Source organism: Panthera tigris, chromosome B3 (assembly GCF_018350195.1).
Source record: "Panthera tigris isolate Pti1 chromosome B3, P.tigris_Pti1_mat1.1, whole genome shotgun sequence".
Classification (NCBI taxonomy): domain Eukaryota; kingdom Metazoa; phylum Chordata; class Mammalia; order Carnivora; family Felidae; genus Panthera; species Panthera tigris.
In genome coordinates, this window is record NC_056665.1 from 113,669,806 (window position 1) to 113,690,998 (window position 21,193).

The 21,193-nt window shown below is 42.7% G+C and overlaps 1 protein-coding gene across 2 annotated transcripts in view; it reads left to right on the forward strand.

Annotated features, from left to right (window-relative positions):
* Positions 1-21,193, forward strand: part of RAD51B (RAD51 paralog B) — a 641,285-nt gene that overhangs the window by 553,242 nt on the left and 66,850 nt on the right. Inside the window, exons 10-11 of one of the 2 annotated variants that reach the window (XM_042989963.1) lie at positions 9,718-9,796; positions 19,541-19,978. In XM_042989963.1, coding sequence (XP_042845897.1) covers positions 9,718-9,796; positions 19,541-19,557 — 96 coding nt within the window. In that variant the 3' untranslated portion in view covers positions 19,558-19,978. Of the gene's footprint in view, positions 1-9,717; positions 9,797-19,540; positions 19,979-21,193 lie in introns of those variants that run through there. The other variant, XM_042989965.1, reaches the window with a different exon arrangement.

Below are 21,193 nucleotides of genomic sequence, written 5' to 3' on the forward strand. Positions count from 1 at the left end.
AGTTTATGGGTACCCACTAAAAAACTCTTTCAACTTTGCTGTATGTTTGAGAATTTTCATAATAAAATGTTGGGGAAAAAATAAGCTCAAAATGACACTCTGACCCTGAAGTATTACTATCATAATTTACTAAGTTAATATCTTATTGGTCTGAGGAACTTAACGTTTTCTTTAGGGAGCTAGCTCTTTTAGTTTATATGCTTTGGGAACCCGGTGTATTATAGATAAACATTTTTAAATAATCACCAGAGAGATGTTATAAAAGAGTATAGTGATACTCTATGGGGGAATAAGGTCTTGTAACCTCAGGACCAAACTTTGTAGGAGAATCTTCTGAGTCTAGAATTATATTTCATTAGGAATTCAAATCAACTTAATTTCTGCCCCTAATTTCTGTAGGGAAAGTTGTGAAGTAGACCACATGTAGATAAATTAATAAGTTCATGCCTGCTCAAATATGGTTCATTTTTCCACCCTGTCATTTTCCAGTACTTTATGACTTCTGCAGATCTTACTCCCCTATTTGGAGAAGGCAGTTTAGATGCCATTAAATTCATTCTCCACTCTCCTCTCATAATCTTGCAAAGCTGTCGGTACTGACACTTCAGTGTTCCACAGAGAGTGATTTTCCAAGTGATGAAGCAGATTCCAATCAGTATACGATCCAGATAAGGACTGGGAACTGGACCTCTGCCACCTTTCCCTCCAGCTCTCTTAACACAATGACTAGGGAATTCCTTTGAGGATCACTGGGTACACTTCAAGCCCCCCTGCCCGCCCCCCCCCCTCCCCCCAGGTCCTGTGGCCTCTTTCCAGCCACAGAGATCTTCCTGTCTGGAGCGTTTCCGGCTTTCTGTCCCTAGGCTTGGAGAATTCAGCTCAACCTGGGGAAGAGACAGAAGACTTGAGGTTATCAAAAGCCTGTTGAATTATCTGATGCAAGACTGACTGCCTTGTTTGCCTCCCTGGCTGTCTTCCTGGGCTTCAAAGCAGCTGAGAAAACAACCTTTTTCTAAGTCTTGGACAAGGAGGAAAATCCCTGGCATGAAGAATTTCTGTCACAGACACTTGGTACAGCTAGAGGAAAGGTTTGTTTAGCTTAGCAATGGGTTTTATTAGCCTAGACATCCAGTTGAAGTGAGAAAATAGGGTCCCTGTTGAAGGACATTTCAGAGTCAGTAGGTTTCCTCCCTTGCTTCTCAGAAGGACCTCTGCATGCAGATGAAAGTATTAGATGTATTCAACAAGGACATCACTGCCGAATTCATCAACCACCACATAATTTGCTGATCACAGAGGAGGCTGAAGCAGGGTTAATTAAATAATTGTGGATGGATATGAAGTCACATTTCTCAGCTGTCTCAATTGCTTCCCACCCCAGTTTTCTTGGCTGAACATGTTACATTGTCTTTGGACTCTAAGTTTTGTAGCAGAGAGCAGAGATAGAAAGAAAGCCAGGTTTACCACCTGCCCCTTACAGAAAGAAATTCTTCTGCTTATTCTTTTCCTCTGCCAGCTGGTTTTACTCTGCCTTTCGCCCCCAACCAATGTGAGATTTGGGGTAGTGGTTGCGAAGGAGAAGGAAATAGAAGAGAGGAAGGACTCATTAGCAGTGTTAAGGGAAGCCTTCCTGGCACAAGAATTAGAGAAGAGAAAGTGGAAGAATTGGTGCCAGATTACCCTCAGCACATGGCTGCTTATTCATGTCTCCTTTCCTGGGCCATAAAGGCAAAACTCACTTTTTCCTAAATTTGAGGCTGTATTGCAGAAACTCAGGTAAACTGCCAGGACCAGAACTCTATAAAAGCAGCCTCCAGGAAGGCCTGTACCCAAGGTTCCTGACATCTTTGTGTGTCTGCTCCACACTGGCTTTTCTGACCACCCATGAAGGAGAAGGCCTGGGCTGGGTTGCTCCAGATGAGGGTCACACCTACACTTTAGAATGACACAGGCACTATCCCTAGAAGGTGTCACCATACTGGAGAAGGCCTGAGGTTCCTATGGCCAGCACTTTCTGTTCTATGGCTCCTTTTCCACTTTCTGAGCCTCTTAGAAGTGGGATCAGGCCAGGAAAAACATGTGATGCTATAGCAAGCTGAAACCAAAGACTTGACTTTGGACCTGCCCAAGCTGAGAATCTTGGCAGTGATTGACTGGGCAAGCTGCTCTTTTCTATGGCATCTTCTAAGTCTCCCAACTTTGGGGAGGGGTGCCAGCTAAGTCTTCAAAGTGGGTATGAGTCAGGGCTTCTGATGGTCAACAATTTGTGCATTTATTCACTGCTTCATTTTTTTGGTTTTATAATTCACCTTCTGTTATGTATTTGGCACCATACTGGAGGTTGGTGGGACTAGGAGAAGCAGCAATGATGGTCTCTACCTTCAAATACGTGGTAGTAGGTCCAGGTAACATTCACTGTGAAACAGTGGAGAAAGCAGTAGGCACCATTAGAGAGGTATAGATGGAGTGTGAGGGGATTAGAGAAAGATTACCTCAGGCTGGAGCAATGGCATGGGCTTTCTGGGAGAGGTGGCAGTTGTATGGGATTCAAGGAGTAGGTAGGATTTGGACATTCAGAAATGAAGGGCAGAAAGAAGACTGCCAGTGTGGATGCTTGTGAACTTCCAACCTCCAAGGCAGCTTGCATGGATATCTTATCCAACTCCCTTCTTTGTCTTGACTTGTGCAATATCCAGGCTGCAGAAAGAAAATGCCCTTATTGTCTGTTATACATCTTGCCTCATTCGATGTATTATCCCAGAAAAGTAGATTCATCTGTGCATGACACATTGGGGGCTACCATCATGGTGGTTCAAAAACAGACTATAGAACCATCTGGCTTGGGCTGGAATCCCGACTTCAGCACTTATAAGCCACCTACCTCAAAGTGTTGTTGTTTTCTCCTTCATCATTATCGTCATCACTGTGGGAACACCGGAAGGCTCCCTCACCCATCCTGATCCTGTAGGACTTTCCACTATTTTAGATCCATTAATCTCCTTTGAGAGCCTTATATTTAAAATGCAAACACCAGAAAGGGTAACCCTAGAAGGTTTAAATCAGCTGCCACTTTAAAGCTAAAGAGAATCAGCTGACAATGTATTTGCTCCAAAGCCAAATAGGCACCTGAGGGGACACAAAAGAAGGAGAATAGGGTCTGTAAGGGGAGGCCAGTGAGCCCCAAAGGCTAACTTCTCTTTCCAAGTTTTATTTAGAATACCTAGGCCTCTGTGTGTTCACTTGTAAATTAGGAGAAAACTTCACACATAAAGTGTGAAAAATAGGGATAAAGTGAAGAACAGTGAGGAAAATACTCACTGGTCATTTTCAGAGCCCACTTTGTGCAAAGCACTGGTTTGGGCCCTATAAAAGGGATGGATGTGGGATCAAAGAAAGTGCTCTGATCTTTGCAATCCCATCGAAAATTCAGAACATACACATAAGAAATAAATTGAGGTAGAAATAGATAGCAGTCCTTTAAAAAGTGCGAATTCACACAGTGCAGATTGAATCTGCGTGGTCCACAGTAGGTATTCAATAAATGTTTGTTGATGAATGGATTGAATGAATGAATGAGTGAGTGCCCAGGAAAAAGAAAGTCATAGTAGAATGTCAATGGGAAAAAAACCCCAAAGGCCTAAAGACCTCCCTGTATTGTCTGTCTTCTGCCACCAGAATGTCAGCTCCATGAAAGCAAGGACCTTGTCTGTCTCATCCCCTGCTATCTCCCCTGCATCCAGAACAGTGCCTAGCACAAAGGAAAGTGCCCAGTAAATATTTGTGGATTGAATGAGTACATGGATAGTACTTGGATACTATTTGTAGTACTTGAATAAGTACTTGGATAGTATTTGTGGATTGAATAAGTATGTGGATAAGTACGTGGATAGTGAGTAGGGGGTACAAGTAATGGAAATTATGTCCAGATAGTAGTGGGATTTGGAACCCAACACATCTATACCTTAAATGTTCTTCAAAAGAATTTTAATATATTGATGATCACTTTCCTTGCAAGAATAGGTGAAGAGAGGAAAAAGTATATTCATTAGAGTATTAAGTCAAGCTAGTCTGATATAAAGGAAACATTAAAAAACAACAACAACAACAACAACCTAGCTATTTGCAGGTGGGATAACAGCTCACAACACCACACACCTGCCCTGTGTGGCCTTAGGCTTTGGCCTAAGACACTTTGGCTTTCTGAGCCAAAGTGTCTGCACTCATTCTTGCCCACCTACATATTTCTGTGAACCCTCAGAGGATTCCAAAGCCAACCTCACACATTGCATGCAAGGTTGAGTATGATTTAAAAAAAAAGTTCATCTAGCATCTTGGAATTTTATTAAGCAGCCAGGCCCTCCCTGCAGGTCATGATGTATTGCAGAAGGTAGAATGACATTTGACAACAGCACAAGTCAGACAAAGATTATAGCACACCAAATGCAGGAGATGACTGAACATCTGAAACAAAATAGCCCAAATCATCTACTAGGGAGGTTTGTTTGCATTAGAAAAGGATAATTTCTAGTTTGAAAGGTAGAAAGGCACAAGAGTGTGGGGTATTCATTCAAGTCTTAAAAAGGGAAGACTCTCTATGTATTCACAAAGATACATGGCAAGCATCACTTTTTTCCTGAAATCTGTTGGGCTAGAAAACGAATTTACTCTTCTCCTCTCTAATATGTAACACTAAAGAATCTTCAGATCAGAAAACTCATATAGAAAGAAAGAAGGAAAGAAAGAAAGAAAGAAAGAAAGAAAGAAAGAAAGAAAGAAAGAAAGAAAGAAAGGAAGGAAGGAGGGGGGAGGGAAGAAGAGAGGGAGGGAAGAAGAGAGGGAGAGAAGTATGGAGGAAGGAAGGAGGAGAGAGGGGAAGAAAGAAAAGAAAAAAGGAAGAATGAAAGGAAGGAAAGGAAGAAAGAAAACTATTAAAAGCAAACACACCTTCACCCCACTTCACCCTTCACTTCCAGTTGTTCTTCTGTTTGTCAGTTTCTCTTTTGGAATTTAGGCTCCAATCCAAACACATCGCACCCAGTATGATTTGTTGAATGAGAAGAAGACCATCACTTCTCTTGTTCCAGATACTGTGTCTCCACTAATACAACCTGAGACCATGCTAGATTTTTGTGAACCACATTTCACAACCAACTTGTATTGAACTATAGTTAACTAACACTCCTAAACCATTTTCTGAATGCTATTCTGTAAGCCATTCTGTAACCAGTAGTTGGTCCGTTGTATTCAAGGACAGGGCCTTACATATATTTTAATAAAATTTCATTCTGAAAGATTTGCAGGATTTGTCCCAACCTTCTAGCCAGACTGAGATTTGTTTTGTTATTATGATTGTCTAATCCAATATAACGACTCTTTGCATTTTTTGTCTTCTGTTACCACATTCAGCATCCCATCAATAGGTTTAATTACATAATCCACAAGTCCAAATGTCACCTTTTTAGTAAGGTCTTCTCTTAATACTCTATTTAAAATTGACCCTCTCCTCAGTTCCAATACACTTCCTATACTCTTTCTCTGCCTTTTTTCCCTCCATCGCATGCATAATCATTTAATATACCATATATTCTACTCATTTTATTTATTATCTTTTTCATCCTTGAGAATATAAACTCCATTAGGGTGGCAGTTTGGGGCAGTTCTGTTCCATGGTGGATCCCATATTTGTTGTATGGATGGGGTTGAGGACATCAGTGTCCTTGTCCAGGTCAGTAAGAATGCTGAACATGGACAAGACCAAGGCTAGAATCCAATGCATTCTACTAGAGGTTGCTATTGATCTTTGTGTCACTTACAAACCCACTTAATGGTATTGGCCTCCAGCCCAACTTGTCTTTACTCTATCCCAGAAGGATATTGAGAATTTGTTACATTTTTTTTGCAGAAAATCAGATATTTCATGTTGGTGGTAGCCCTCAGATCTGTCAATCTGGAAGTTCTTTCCAAAAAAAAGGAAGTGCGATTCATCTGACACAACTGATCGCTTCCTCTTTCTAACTGCATACAAATCATCCTTTTGATGACCGATTTTAAACCCTGCTCAGGAAGGACAGGGCATTTATCAATGACCTGCCCAAAGTCCATGATTCCCTGGAAGGGAGGTCTTTCCAGGTGTGAGGTCCCTCCAGGCGAATGTCTCTTGGCTTATTCACAGTGGGCATGTGCTCCCTAGGAGTGGAAGTGTTCAAATGATGGAGGTGGCACCACTGACCCATAGCCTTAGATCCTGTTTGTTGTGCTGCATTGGAATATCTTATTTTTTTCCCTTAGTGTCAGATTTTTAGTCTATGAAGTAAAAATGGTTAATATGATTTTCAAAAATATAGTATGATACTTTATTGATTACTATTTATTTATACCCTTTTGGTTTCATGTGCAATTATGCAGACAAGAAAGATCTGAGGTTTGGGATATGTTTAATTTATTTCTGTTGCTCTTTGATCTAAAGGATTTATATTTCTTCTCTCCATTTCCTTTTTTTCCCATTCTTTCTGACACAACTGTGGTTAAGGGCCTTGTCATCTCAGCCCTGAATTATCACAATAGCTTTCTAATTGGCTCCAGGACTCCTGTCTCTTGCTTCTTCATCTTAGATTCTTCAGTCGGGCTAATTTCCTGGAACCCAGCTGTTCAAAATGCGGTCTATGGACCACAGCATCAGCATCTCCTAGGAGCTTGCTAGAAATGCAGATTATCAGGCCCTACTGAATGAGAAATTGCATGTCAACAAAACCTGTAGGTGACTCATACGCACATTGAAGTTTGAGAAGTACTATCTTCTTTTCTGTCATGCCCTTCTCCTGCCATTGGGCATCCATAAACTTCACATTGAACCGCCCCTAAACTAACTCTGTCAGAAAGGTTCCACCTAATTTTCAGGTGAGGTGTATTGACATGAAGATGCTAATGCCCACCTATACGACCTACTCATTGGGTCTAAGAATGATGAGCAAATTTATTCACATAACTCTAGAGCAGTAGTAAAGCAGTAGTAAATTACTGAGATTTAACTTGAGTTGAATCCTTCTGGTAAAAGTAAAGTATTTTAGGAGCGCCTGGGTGGCTCAGTCGGTTGAGCGTCCAACTTCGGCTCAGGTCATGATCTTGCAGTTCGTGAGTTTGAGCTCCGCGTCGGGCTCTGTGCTGACAGCTCAGAGCCTAGAGCCTGCTTCAGATTCTGTGTCTCCCTCTCTCTCTGCCCCTTCCCTCTCATGCTCTGTCTCTCCCTGTCTCTCAAAAATGAATAAACATTAAAAAAAAAAGTAAAGTATTTTGGTTTTTGATGAGTGAAAAGTAAGGAGTACTTGGGAAGCATATGGGACGAGTTGATTGGAAATGTTTTTCTTAGTTTGGCTCAGTGACAGGAATTTTAATATACTTAATTTGATCTTCACAATAATCCCACTTAGGTGGGTGTTATTATCCCCATTTTACATGTGAGGAAACTGAGAATCAAAAAGGTTAGGTTGTGCAGAACCACGGTATTGGTTAGAATTCAGGCTACAAATACCACAGTAACAAAGACATTTGGAAACTCAGTGGTTCAGACAAGTGGCTCTGTCCTGAGATGGACAGGTGATCCCAGGTGGGAAGCACTGATGCTTTGTGAGGTCACTCAGCTTCCTGCTCCCAAGTTGCTTCATCATCTCCCAGGATGTCCACCTCCATGTAGTTGAAGCCAGTTCCTGCCCTTGGGAACAGGGAAAGGGAAAGTGGAGAGCACACAGTGATTTAATGAAAACATTAGTTTTCAAAACATTGGAAGTGTTACCTGTCACTTGTACTCACAGACTGTTAGTCAAAGCTTGATCACATGGTCACCCCCCAGTTGCAAAAGTGGCAGAGAAGTGTTGAAACCTGGGGAGTTATTAACTAAACAGAAGAAGAGGGGGTGGCTATTACGGGAAAATTGGAGGTCTTATAATAGGCACCATGCTGATTAGGGGAAGAGCCTGGATTCAAACTCTATGACTACAACCTATGATCTTTCCACCACATTATACCACCAGAGTTGACAATCAGTAAATGTTTGCTGTATTGAGATAAATTGAGATATTACATTTAAGCCTTTTGGTGATTTGAAATTACTTCTTCCTTCTCTCTTGCCTCCCTGATTACCTAAGTGGCTCTGTGTCACACTATCCCTATCTTTGATGATGTTAATTTGTAAAGCAGGAAACTGGTCTTCATCTTCCTTCAAGAGAAATGTCATAGAGGTTCAGTGGAACCCTATGAAGTATGAGAATAGGTGTTAATGATAATACTTTTTTAATGACCAAATGACTATCCCTTTTATTTTTTATTATTTTTATTTTTTTTAACTTTATTTATTTATTTTGAGAGAGAAAGAGTGTGCAAGCAGGGGAGGGGGCCAAGAGAGAGGGAGACAGAATCCCAAGGAGACTCTACAATGTCAGCACAGGGCCTGACATAGAGCTCGATCCCACAAATGATGAGATCATGACCTGAGCTGAAATCATGACCTGAGCCGAGATCATGATCTGAGACACTCGACTCACTGAGCCACACAGGCACCCCATGACTATCCCTTTTTTTTTTTTTTTAACCTTTATTTATTTTTGAGACAGAGAGAGAGCATGAACGGGGGAGGGTCAGAGAGAGGGAGACACAGAATCTGAAACAGGCTCCGGGCTCTGAGCTCTGAGCTGTCAGCACAGAGCCGGACGCAGGGCTTGAACTCACGGACTGCAAGATCATGACCTGAGCTGAAGTCTGCCGCCCAACCAACTGAGCCACCCAGGCGCCCCTGACTATCCCTTTTAAAGTAGGTATTTTGTTAGGAGAAAGCCATTGCTCAAAATATTTGTTGATATTTTGTGTTGGCTGGTATATCATTCAACTCTTGCTGCAGTGATGCTTCATGACAACACCACCAAAATCTCAGAGGCATAGAGTAATAAGCACTTAACTAATATGTATGTGGTTCTCTTGGGGGTCAACAATATGGACTGGGTGTGGCTAGCCAGCACTGCATCAGGTGTCTCTCAACCTCCTTCTGAGATAGCAGGTTAGCTTGGACGTATTTTTCTCTCACAGTAGCAGAAGCATAAGAGAGCAAGGGGAGATATGTGAGGCTTCTCGAAGCCTAGGCAAAAAACCTGTTAGCCAAAGCAAGTCATATGGGCAAATCCTCAGTCCAGGGAAATACCTACACCTTAAGCAAGAGGAAATGTAGTTACGGGGCAAATGGCATGAATACAGAATTGGTAAAGAGCTGGGGCCAATAAAGCAAATTATCATGGCTTTGCTTTTACCAAGTTATTGTGAATATTTATAATGATAGTAAATCTTTATCTTTTAAGGGTAGCTTTGAATTTCTTTTTAGAAAAATAGCTAAATTTATGAATAAGATTAGAGAATCAGTCTAGGTTTATCTTTGGGCAAAAAGGTAGCTGTTAAAGCATGAGGCATAAAATAAAGCAACATTTCTAAAGGAACTGGTCAAGAATATGGCATTCAGGGGCAGAATAGTTGGGATAAATGTACAGCCTTCCAAAGCGATCAGCTGTTTGAAGGAATAACACTGATTTGGTTCTAAAATAATTTTTTTAAATAAACTTTATGGCTTGTAGTCACATGTTACCGCTTTGTCTCAAAGTGGGAAGGGGAGTGAACAGAGGTTCATCTCTGATATGATACCCCTTTGACTAACTCTGGGAAAATATGCTTTATGTGCAGATTCTCATTGCCAAGTCCCCTCTGGCTCCCTTCACCTCATTTGCTTATACCATCCAGAAGGAAGGCCTGGTTCTTCAAGGTAAGATCCTTGATTAAGCCATTTCTTTAAGCTGATTATGCTCACTGCTGCCTACCACTGGTGATAATTACTGCCATGCTCCTGATAGAAGCTGCTTCAGGGTAGAATCAAAGGCCAAGATGAATTCACCAATGATATTTATCCTGATGAGATCAAAAGAGATTGATAATTGTGGCAAGAACGTAACAGAAGGTGGAGGTGAGGCTGAGGGAAAACTAGAGAATTTCCTAATAGAGTGAGGCAAAGAATGAGAGTTAAAGCACTAATCTAGGAACTGCCAAAAGCTGGTGCTCTTTGCAGACCCTGTGGAGTGAGGAACCAGACAGTAAGCCTCTGATGAGAGTGTGGAGGACCCAGCATTGCCTCAGAGCCCTCTTGCTTACCAAACTGAAAAACCGTCTGGTCTGGCAGCCTGGGAGACACTTTGTCATGGCTCCTTGGCCACTACTTTCTCGGCCCCTTTCTGGTTACTCCATTTCTGTTCCCTTTACTCGAGTCCCGACTGGGGACCAGGCCTTGCTGACCTGTACCATGTGACACGGGCCTAGGACTTAGAAGGAGCTGAGTTCTGGCTCACAATAGAGCGCCCCAAGGCCACCGCCTGGAACTCACTGATGTACAATGGTGGTTCCCAGATGCTGGGTCTTCTGGTGATTGCAGGTCTGTCCAGAAAATAACGAAAATGAGAGGCAAACTCAAACACTGTTGAACTTAGCCCACAGGGCCAGTTGTCCAAAGCTGCTTTGTAGATTGAGAACAGTCTCCACTGAAGACTGAGGACACACATCTGCCCCCCACTGCCAGGCAGGAGGCAGGTCCACAGAATGCATAGGTGAACATCTATGCCAAAGCCCAGTGGAACATACTGTCATTGCTGTCTGTAGGAGGAATATCCACCCTTTAGGATTTTGTAAGTCGAGTACTTTCCCCAGGTTGATGAAACAGGGTGAGTCCTTAGAATATTCCCATGGAGACACATTGCATAGGAAAGATCTAGCAGGAATTTTGTGGGGCGGGCTGGAGGGCTCATGCTTTTGGACCTAGGAGCAGGCTGCAGCCTCCCCTTTCCTTCCCCTTCTAAAACGTCCGCTTCTTAATGGACCCGGAAAGCAGCTTGTTTGTTTGGTGCAGCTGAGCTCCACAGCAGGGACTCGGGTCCAGGGAAATTTGGGGTAAGAACTATTGACCTTTGGCTCTTAGCCTTTGACTTATGGTATCCAAGTTCCTTGGTAAATATTTTTTTTACAATTGCAAATATTGTTTTCTGACAAAGAAGCAGAGATTTTAAGACCAGATTAAGCAAAGCAAACAGCAGGCCCCTTTGTTACATACTCTCTAAGGGTGTATAACTAATAAGCAATCAGAAAGCTGAACTCTTATTTACCCAGTACACAGTGTGGCTTTTGGCTCTTCGTTTTTAGAGGCTTTCTTAAAAGATTAGAAATCAACTAAATAGCAAATTTAAATGAAGATTTTAAGAAGTTCTATGGAAGATTACAAGGCAATGTCAGGAGGAAAAGAGGCAGTTTTGCCCAGATGGCTTGTATTCAGAGCCTTGGTATCGTGCCTATATCTTGATCACTGGGCAGTTTGGTAAACAGCATCTCTAAGCCTGACCTAATTTGGATAATTTTTAGGATAATATTTGCGAGAACAAGATTCACAGAGTTGCTTCTGAGCCTCATTGCTAAGATCATGATTTTGACAGGAAATAGAAAGTTGTTTAGAGAGAGGCTAGAAATGAATTGGTAGAGGTTAAAAATTGGCAAAGAAAGACTATTAGAAAAAGTTGGAAAACAAAGGAGAAAGGAGGCTGACCTATAGCTATGTGTCTCAGAGAGAGAAAAATTAAGGGAAGAGTACGATGATGTAGGAACCCCAACCAATAAATAAAAATGTCTGGGAGACTTCAGTGACTCACCTGGTTGCTTTTAAAGATTTTTCTCCATCCCCTGCCCCAGCTATGTCTCCCTCTCTGAGTTTTTCTGAGGCAGCAGAACCCTTCTGCCCCTAGCAGTAATGCCACTGAATACAGACCTCTGGGGACTCCCTCCCCAATAGCTATGTGCTCCCAAGGCTTTGGGAACACAAGAAAGAGCTCTGGTCCTGAGAAAACAATGCAGATCCCTCCTCTAATGGAGAGACTCCCTTGGATTTCTGTTCTAGCTCTGGTGTAATCTTGAGAAAATCTCTGGCACCCCAGTTTTGTCCGCTTAAAAATGACAATGTTGACCTTGATTCAGCACTTTGCAAACTGTGTTGCAACCCATTGGTGGGTCATGAAATGAAATTAATGAGTCACAACCAGAATTTTTAAAAATGAAATAGAGGAGAATTTTAAAAATCACAGATTATATCACACATATTGCATTGTTTCATGGCATATTTCTTGGGTGACTGTGTGTGTGCATAATGAGTTTGTGTATGGAGGTTGCAGTGCAAAATATTTTTCTTCCTTGGAGTGTAGTCATCGGCCTGGGTGATCTCCACAGGCCTTAACCCTTCAGCTTATCTGATTCTCCTCGGTGATGGTGTACTTATCATCCCTTAGCTCAGTAGAGTTGTACCTTGAGATCTCCATACACCAGAACATGAAAGCTTATTTTTCCCCCTACTCTTACCAGATGACTGAACTAAAAAAAAAAAAAAAAAAAAAGGCACCTCCATAATTCCCCAGGTTTAAGGCAAAGCAACTTTTGATTTCTGGGTGATAACCTTGGAAAGGTCGAGGCAGGCAAGGTCGAGAAGCTTTCCTCGTGTGAGAGGTTGCTCTGGCATGCTAGCCCCAGGTTGGCATGGAGGTTGGTTGGTACCTAGTGCAGGGGATTTGAGGGGCAATACAATCCATGTCTGAGAGACACAGAGACGGAGAGGGGGAAAGGCTGGAAGAGTGAGGGCAGCTCCTATGGTACCAACTAAAAAAGACACTTGGGGCTGGACGTTCAGTATTTGTTATACAGAGGCAGCCTGGAGTGGTGGGAAGGAACAGTCCATACAGGCTGCCCTTTTTCAGGTGGAGGGGGCTGTCAGTGAATGTGGGAATGACCCCTCACTGCCTTTTATCCCGTTAGCAAGTCCAAGATTCCTACCAGCCTACTAACCAGGAGGTTTTATAATATCTGGAGAGCTCCTGTGTGCATGAGCAGAGGGAGGGAATAAAAGGTGAGGCCAGAATTCGATTTACCGGCTCCACAGGCCATTCCCCTTACCAGTTCCCAAGGATTAGGATGCTAAGAACAGCCGGCAACTGGGGGCCTTATACCCTTCCTGCCTTTTTGTTCCCTGGGATGGGAGGAACAATAAATCGGCAGGCTGGAGAGACTGAGGGGCCTGGTTAGAGATTTCTCAGGCTGCTTTTTGAAATACTTGAAGGAGCCGGTCTGTGCTATTGTTGTAGTAAAATAGAAAGCGGAACTATTCTCCTTTTGCAAAAAGAAAAAAAGAAAGAAAGAAAAGAAAAAGAAAAAAAAGAAAGAAAAGAAAAAGTAAAAGAAAACCCACCCTCCCAGCATCTTCAGGAGGCTGCCTGGCTCAGGCCATTACCATGGTAATACTGAGCTGTTTGCATCTTCTTTGTCTGTCCTGCACTTGTGGAGATCCTGGCCTCATGGTTGGGCTCAAGACCCTGGAAATAGTTGGCTTCAAAGGAGAGGGAGCTCGCAGCCACCAGCTTCCTGATGGTTCAGACTCTGAGAGGGGCAGGTCCCAGCAGAGGGAGAGTCAGACCTTTTGTGCAACTTAAGTGGGAAAGGTGGAGGGCGTGGGGGTGACTCCCATTAATGCTTTTCTCCTCTTGCCCCGAGTTCAACATGAAATGCCCAGCACCCACTGGGGGGAAAAGCTTAGAGTTTTGGCTGGCTCAGAGTAAGGCTAAGGGTGCCAGGGCCTAGTGGAGAAAGGAAAGCAGGAGCTGGCTTTGGGAATCAGCCTTAATGGAGTGGACCCACAGAACCGCCTGGCTGCTGAAGGGAAAGGGGCATTTGCAGTGTACTCCAACCTGACCCATATTCTGCTCTGGTCATGTTCTTTGTTTCCCCAACAAGCCCCAAATGTTGCGCCCTGCAGATCACAGCTGGGACCCCTGGGCCTCTGTGTCAGGCCAGGAATAAAGATTAAGATCCTATAATTGAAAACAGCCAGACTGTGTTGCTGATGCTGCGGGAGGCCTAGGAAAAACCCAAGGCTGGTCTCTCCCAGAGCCGCCTTGGCCTTTGTGAGGCTCAGGGCAGTGGAGGCCTGCCGACTTAGTAAGGAAGCCGGGCTGGCCTGGGAGAATGAAGAGGGGCTCCTTATTCACTCTTCCTTTGCCCTACTCTCTCCATTTCCTCAGGAATCTAGCGAGCATTTGAAAATCAAGTGCCAAGTTGTTAGGGACAGAAAATAATGCCTTAGTTTCTCAGTAGGGCAGAATTGTGGTTTTTATGTTGTTTTTTAAAAAATTAAAATGAGGTATGACAGGTTGAATTTGGATTCTGGTGCTATCTTCTGCTAGTTTAGTTCTGAATGAGCAGCATAAACCTTGGGATGGGGCTAAGGAATCTTAGGGGAGCCCAGGGCACCCTGAGATGGGTCCAGAGACAATTCTGCAAATGAAGCTAGTTTCCTGTTTTTCCAACCACCTACTTAGGGACTCAGAAGAAATCAGAAAACAATGAAACAATGATTTTTCTTAAGGGCTGGATAGCTATGTACCTCATCTTTCTTGTAAAATCAAGAATGTTTGTTTGATCGCCTTTTGAAGCTTATTGGGAGAGGCATTAATCTCCCCTATTTGTTCCCTTGTCACAAAATTGGGTTGGATTCTTCCACCCCATTTTCTTAGACCCTGAGCCAACTGGGTGATTTATTAAAAAATTCTTTTCCCCCAAATACCACCATCTACATTCATCAGATTTCAGTTTGAATTAGTAACACATCTAAATGTTTTCTGCCTAGTGGACTCAAAGTGACCCAGAAGATTCTCAATCTATTTCCATCCAGGTATGGAGGTGTCTGCTTGGTAAATAGAACCCACACACCTGGCACAGCCTGGCATTCTTGTGGGAGTCTGGGCGGAGAGCCCTGGGATTCAATGGAGCAGAGAGAGTGAACTTCTCTCCCAGAGGTCACAGAGAAGAGGGCAGAGCAGGTCTGTCACATTGTCCCTGGGCTGCCAGGTGCCACTGCAGCCTCAAAAAGCTTGTGCAGGCCAAGGCATTGTCCTTCATGACTCCCACTTGCCTCTCAGGGAGGAACGTCCCTGGGGAAAATGAGGAAGCATGCCCCTCTGCCAGTTCTCTCCTCTTTTTCAACATTTACTTCACATTCCCTGCTTCCATGGCAACTTCTCCCACCAACCCTCTGCTTTGTTTACTTTTTTAACTCTGGCTATTAGCTTCAAAGAGAGATTTTATTTTCCAAAAAAATATTTTTTTGGAAAATATTTCCAAAATAAAATATTTTAAATATGGAACAGGACAGAAAATAATAAAACCCATGACTTTAACACCCAGACTTAGCAAATGTTAAAATTTTGTCAGATTTGTTCCAGTCTTTTTTTTAATTATAGGGATAAAACTTGACAAAATTAAAAACCCCTTGTACCTATCCCTCCCTCACACTCTTTCACAGAAGTAGAAACTCTCCAGGGTTTGATACATATCCTTTCCCTTGTTCTGAAGAACTTTTCTACATGTATGTGAATCCAAATATGATACAATGATTTGTCTTGAGTGCATTCCAAGTCTGCATAAATGGTTTACTGGACACATCATTCCACAATTTGCTTTTGTCACTTAATGTCTTGTTTTTACGATTTTTCCACATTGATACACATGGATCATGTTCTTTTACTTTAATGAGGTATCTGTATTCATTGTCTGAATATGCCACATTATCCATTCCCCTATTGATGGAAATCTCAATTATTTGTTAACTAAGTGAATTCTGTTACATGTGCTTCTTTGTGTGCTGGTGTGAGGGTTTTTCTAGGTATACATAAAAAGTGAAACGACTGGTCAGAGGGTATGCACACTTTAATCTTTACTATATATTCCCAAGTTGCTTTCCAAGGACATTTACCAATTTAAACTTCCTCTGGAGGTAGCGAACCAATTGCTACACAGCTGTGTGTAATTATAAGTTGGTTGTCATGTTTGCATGGGCAGTCTTCTCATGTATTCTCTGTGGATACCTCTTTTATCTCTGCCATTGGGGTATTATCTTTCCATAGTCTCTAGAGGTATCTTCTGCACAGCATATGTGCTTTATGCATATACTTAGATGATTAGTTGACAAAAATTACTTTAATTCCTCCCAAAGCTATAACTATATACGCTTTCAAGAATGAGAGATTTTAGTCTCATCCACTGCCCTTATTTTCAGGACAGCAGACTGAGTTCCAGAAAGGCAAAGTAGGGTTCACTACCTCAGAATTGGGTTTGTAGCCCTTCACAAATACTCAGGGCTCCTAAGATTTTATAAAATCAGAAATGGGGTGGAGCCTCTCATCTTCCATCATGGCAGCCCTTCTGGCAACTTATCTTTCAGGCTTCATGAGCCTCTGTTGGAATATTCCACTCCTGTCCTGAACCTTGAATCTTGAAATCCTAAGCTAAGATGGATCAGTCACTCTATTGTAAGCAATCCCTCAAGAAAGTTCCTGAGTTGGGTTATAAGTTTGGCTGGGTGGAATCATAATACAAATTAACAGTGTCCACTTAATATAAATCAAAAGTAGAGGTTTACTGCTTTCTCACATAGCATTGCAGAGGAAAACAGTCCAGAACTAGTATAGCAGCTCATTCCATGTATTTGTCCAGGGACCCAGGCTCTTAGCTTGTTGCCCCATCACACCTAGGATGTCGCCTTCATGGTTGTCATGGTCTACAATGGCTCGGCATCATTACCTACAACCAGGTAGCAGAATTTGTATGAGGTAGAAAATGATGATGAAAGGAAAGGGTATCCTCCTTCTTTTAAGGATATTAACCAGAAGTTACACACATTATTCCTGCTTATATCATGTTGGCCAATCTGTAAATATATGAAAAGAAAGACTGGAAAATTATAGTTGTTTATCTGGGGACCATGTGCCTAGCTAAATTTTGGGAGTTCTTTTACCTTGAGAGAGAAGGGGAGATGAATATTCAGTGACACATCCTTTTCAGAGGAGCCCAGTTGCAGAGATTAGACCACAGGGTACAATAGTACAGACCCTAGGGCTGGGCTTGTAGCATAATGTTGAAATGCAGCATAAATATTGTATTGTAAATGTTATATATTAAAAATACTAATAGTACCCTCTTTGGTAGAGTCTAGAACAGAGAAGTAGGGTATCACAATTAGTAATGCCACCAAGGATCAGCACCAAAAATTTTGGTCCTCCACCCAAAACAAAATCTCTCTCAAGTAGAAACTTTAGTATGTGCTATTATGCACTCTGCAAGAAAGATACTTGAACAAGAGCTACTTGTGCTTATAGCACAAAGCAGGGTATGAATTTGGGTCCAAAGTCACAGACTAAACACATTTTTCCCCCAAAATGTTTTTTCCTGTCTCCACATTTTTTAAAACATGGAACAAAATGTCAGTTGGAATAAGGTTATATTAAAAAACTTTATTTCAAGGCCTGGACTATAGTTAGCCTGGATCCACACTCCTCTTTTAGAACCTGGAAGCTATTTGGCTATCTTTGCATAGCTAACAATTTGCATTTGTGAAAATGCCCAGGTAATAATACCAAAAGATGTTAAATCAATTCAGGTTGTTGATTTTCTTTGAAAACTTCTTCCAAAAGGACTTGGTGTTCTTTCTGGAATATGACTTAAGCTCCATTTTAGTGAGTTCAGTTCAGCAGGTATTTGTTGAGGTATCTATTGTTTGTAAACCATGGTGCTCAGAGGATATAAGACTAGGGGGAAAATGCTCCCTCTCTTTTAGTAGCTCAAAATCTAGTTAGCTCAAAAACAAAGTAAGTTTAATCAAAGGCAAACTGTGGCACCTATTATCGAGGTTCTAACAATGTGATATGTTTAAAAGAAATAGAATTGGGGTGCCTGCTGCATGGCTCAGTCAGTTAAGCATCCAACTTCGGCTCAGGTCATAATCTCACGGTTTGTGAGTTCAAGCCCCACATAGGACTCTCTGATGTCAGCACAGAGCCTGCTTCAGATCCCCTGTCCTCCTCTCTCTCTGCCCTGCCCCTACTTGCACTATCTCTCTCTCAAAAAAAAAACATAGACATTTAAAAAAAAAAAAAAAGGAGATAGAATCATTTCAAATAGGATGACTGAGGAAGGTTCCTGAGGGTAGGAGAGTAGGGTTCCTGAGAGTTGAACTGGACATCATCCTGTGAATACTGATGGCTTTCCATTGTCTTTTAATAGAGGCCAGTTTCTTTTGCTGTTTGAGGATAGATCTGGGGACCCTGGGGAATGCTGATTAGTGCCATGTGACTAATGTTGAATCATGCTGACTAATGTGCTCTAAATGGATTGATTCAATAATAAAGGGAATGTTGAGAGTCAAGAGTTCAGATCCTGAATTTCACCATGTGATGAAATGTAAATCCCTTAGCTTCAGTACTTCATTTTTTGGTCAATTAAAATGTGCTCATGATGAGAATCTAACAAGTCACCTTGACTAGAAAGTACTTTACAAACCTCAAGGAGAACAGAAATGCTTAACAACAACTCCCAGGACAGGCTTGTGCAATAGTGGGTTATTCATCACCCATACAGAATCGGAACATCCATCACATGCCGCTCCCCAGCCATGCGAAACTTCTACTTCCTCGCACATGCCACAAGAACTGACAAACAGTACATTGCACTCACAAAAACTGACAAATAGAGGAGCTTTTGAAAAATCTTCCCATCTACCTACTGGGGCGGCTGTATTTTTCTACAACAAATGTCACCACAGAACTAAGAGCTTGCCTTGCACACACAGCTTTTTCTCTCTTTTGACATCTCCCCAGCTAGACTGCTTGAGAACGTGGCCTTCCGTGTCCAGATGTTTACTGAATTCTGAAGGCCCCCCAAAGGGCCCAACTTCTTTTGTTGCCCTCCAAATCACTTCCCACAGAGACTGACCGATGTCCTGAAGGAGCCCTTCAATAGGGAGGATAAATGGAGGCAGATGAAGACATGACCCCCTGAGGCTCACCCACGTCCACGCTAACAAAGGGTCTGAGGCACAACCTTGTAAGGAGCATTTTGGTCAGCAGCGTCCCTTCGAGAGGCCACATCTCCCCCACAGGGCTGCTTTCAATGGCTACCATCACAGTGGAAGCACTGGGCATTTGTTAAGGGCTGAGGTTTGCTAGGTGCAGCACAAAACATCTAAATCATGGTCCCCTGTCTTTGTGAGGGCTTCCTGGCTACTGACGGCAACTGGCTTTCTCAGGGGAAACCTGAGAGCGAGTGGAAGAAGCTGAAGAGGGGCTCCCACTTCTCTGGATGACCTCTTCCCACCCAGCCCAGAGAGGGCTTTTGTCTGTAGCCATCAGCAGTCAAGCCAGGGCTGCGGGACCTTACCCCACACCGATGCTGTGTTTCTGGGTATCCCTGGTTTGTGAGGCTGTTGGCTCCCTAGGTAATAGACAGGTATGTATGTAAGAGGAATACAGCTGGAAGGAAAGTTTTGTTTAGACTACTAGTGAGAAGTTAGTGCATTTCATGACAACACAGTTTTGTTTTGTTTTGTTTTTTTCAAACTGACTTTCTCTCCCTCTCTCTCTTTTTTTTTTTTTTTCTCCTTTAGGCCAACAGAGGCCATAAGGGACACTATGACCTTTGTCTAGAGCTGATGGGGGCACGATTTGTGAAATGAAACAGGATGGTGCTGCTTGGAAGAAGGACAGGAAGCCAGCATAATGGGGATTAATTAGTTGATTGATGTTGATACGGTAACAGATTTGCCCCCATACCCTTGAGCCAGCCATCTCAGACCTAGCAGGGAAGGTGAGGATGAAGAAGCCTTTGTTCAGGTCTCTAGATGCATAGGGCTGAAGGCTTTGCGCCATGGGACGTCAACAGCCGTAATAATAATAATTTGCACTTATATAGCACCTTTCAACCAGGCACCTCAAAGCGGTTTAGCCACGTTAATTAATTAAAGCCCACAATCCCCCTGGGGAGAGGAGGAGGATGACTAACAGGATTTGTAATTACAGGAGGGAGCATTTCCGAATAAAGTATTGTCCACCATGTAAAAAGAGTGGGTGTAAAGGAATTGGGGTCTCCAAAGAGTAACTGATTCAGAAGTGAAATCATGGAAAGATGGGGAGGCTGGGGGCGGGCATGGGGGTGGGGGTCTGCTCTTGTGTCAGAGGGAGGTCAATGGGCTCAGAATTCACTGACAGGTTCGGATCCAACTGAGAAGCGGAACATGTATGGTATTAGTGGCATTTGGAAGGTCATTAGTGGCACAACCATTGTGGTGTAAATTCAAGTTTCACTAGTATATTGTGTATAGCCTTGCAGAACAAAGAGTGAGATTCATGCAGTATTTAATAAAGGATGAAATGAGTTCTTTGGATTTAAAGCCCAAAGCTGGGCCAGTCAATTAGCAAATAAACCAATTGGTGACCCATAGGATAATTTAGTTGTTTCCAGCAGAACACCCAGCCTAAGCCCTCCTACTGTCATGAAGTTTCCAACCAAAGCTTCAAGGCTAGGTTCAGTACAAGGCCTTGAGGCTACAACTCCTTCAAAGCCAGGCATCAAATCTTCCCGCCTTTGGCATGGGGACCTCTCTCTCTCTCTTTTTATTATTGTTTATTTATTTTTGAGAGAGAGAGAGAGAGAGAGAGAGAGAGAGAGAGACAGCATGAGCCAGGGAGGGACAGAGAGAGAAGGAGACACAGAATCTGAAGCAGTCTCCAGGCTCTGAGCTGTCAGCACAGAGCCCAACACGGGGCTCGAACTCACGAACCGCTAACTCATGACCTCAGCTGAAGGCAGACACTTACCTGACTGAGCCACCCATGTGCCCCAGCATAGGGAACTCTCTTACCCAAGTTGTTAGTGACCCCCCAAGCTGTCCTCTATAGAATCATTTTGTACCTGCTCCCCCTCCAGAGGTTTTTAAATGCTTTGGAGTCTACAGTCAAGTCATCCTATCTCATGTTTCCTGTCAGTGCCCACCAGAATGCTGTGCACCAAGTAGGTACAGATCAGTGAAGAATAACTGAATGACTGTCTTTGAACAACTTAGTATTTGTTGAGTACATACCAAGTGCTATGGTGAAGCTCACAAGAGCAGGATATGTGTCTCGTCCTCGAGAACTATATTGTAAGGTATGGAAAAGACTCATATCCTACTAACTCATATACTATAAAACAGAATAAAATGAAATGACATGATAGATGTATATCCAAGCCACATGCTACAAGGGCAAGAGTGGGAATGTTT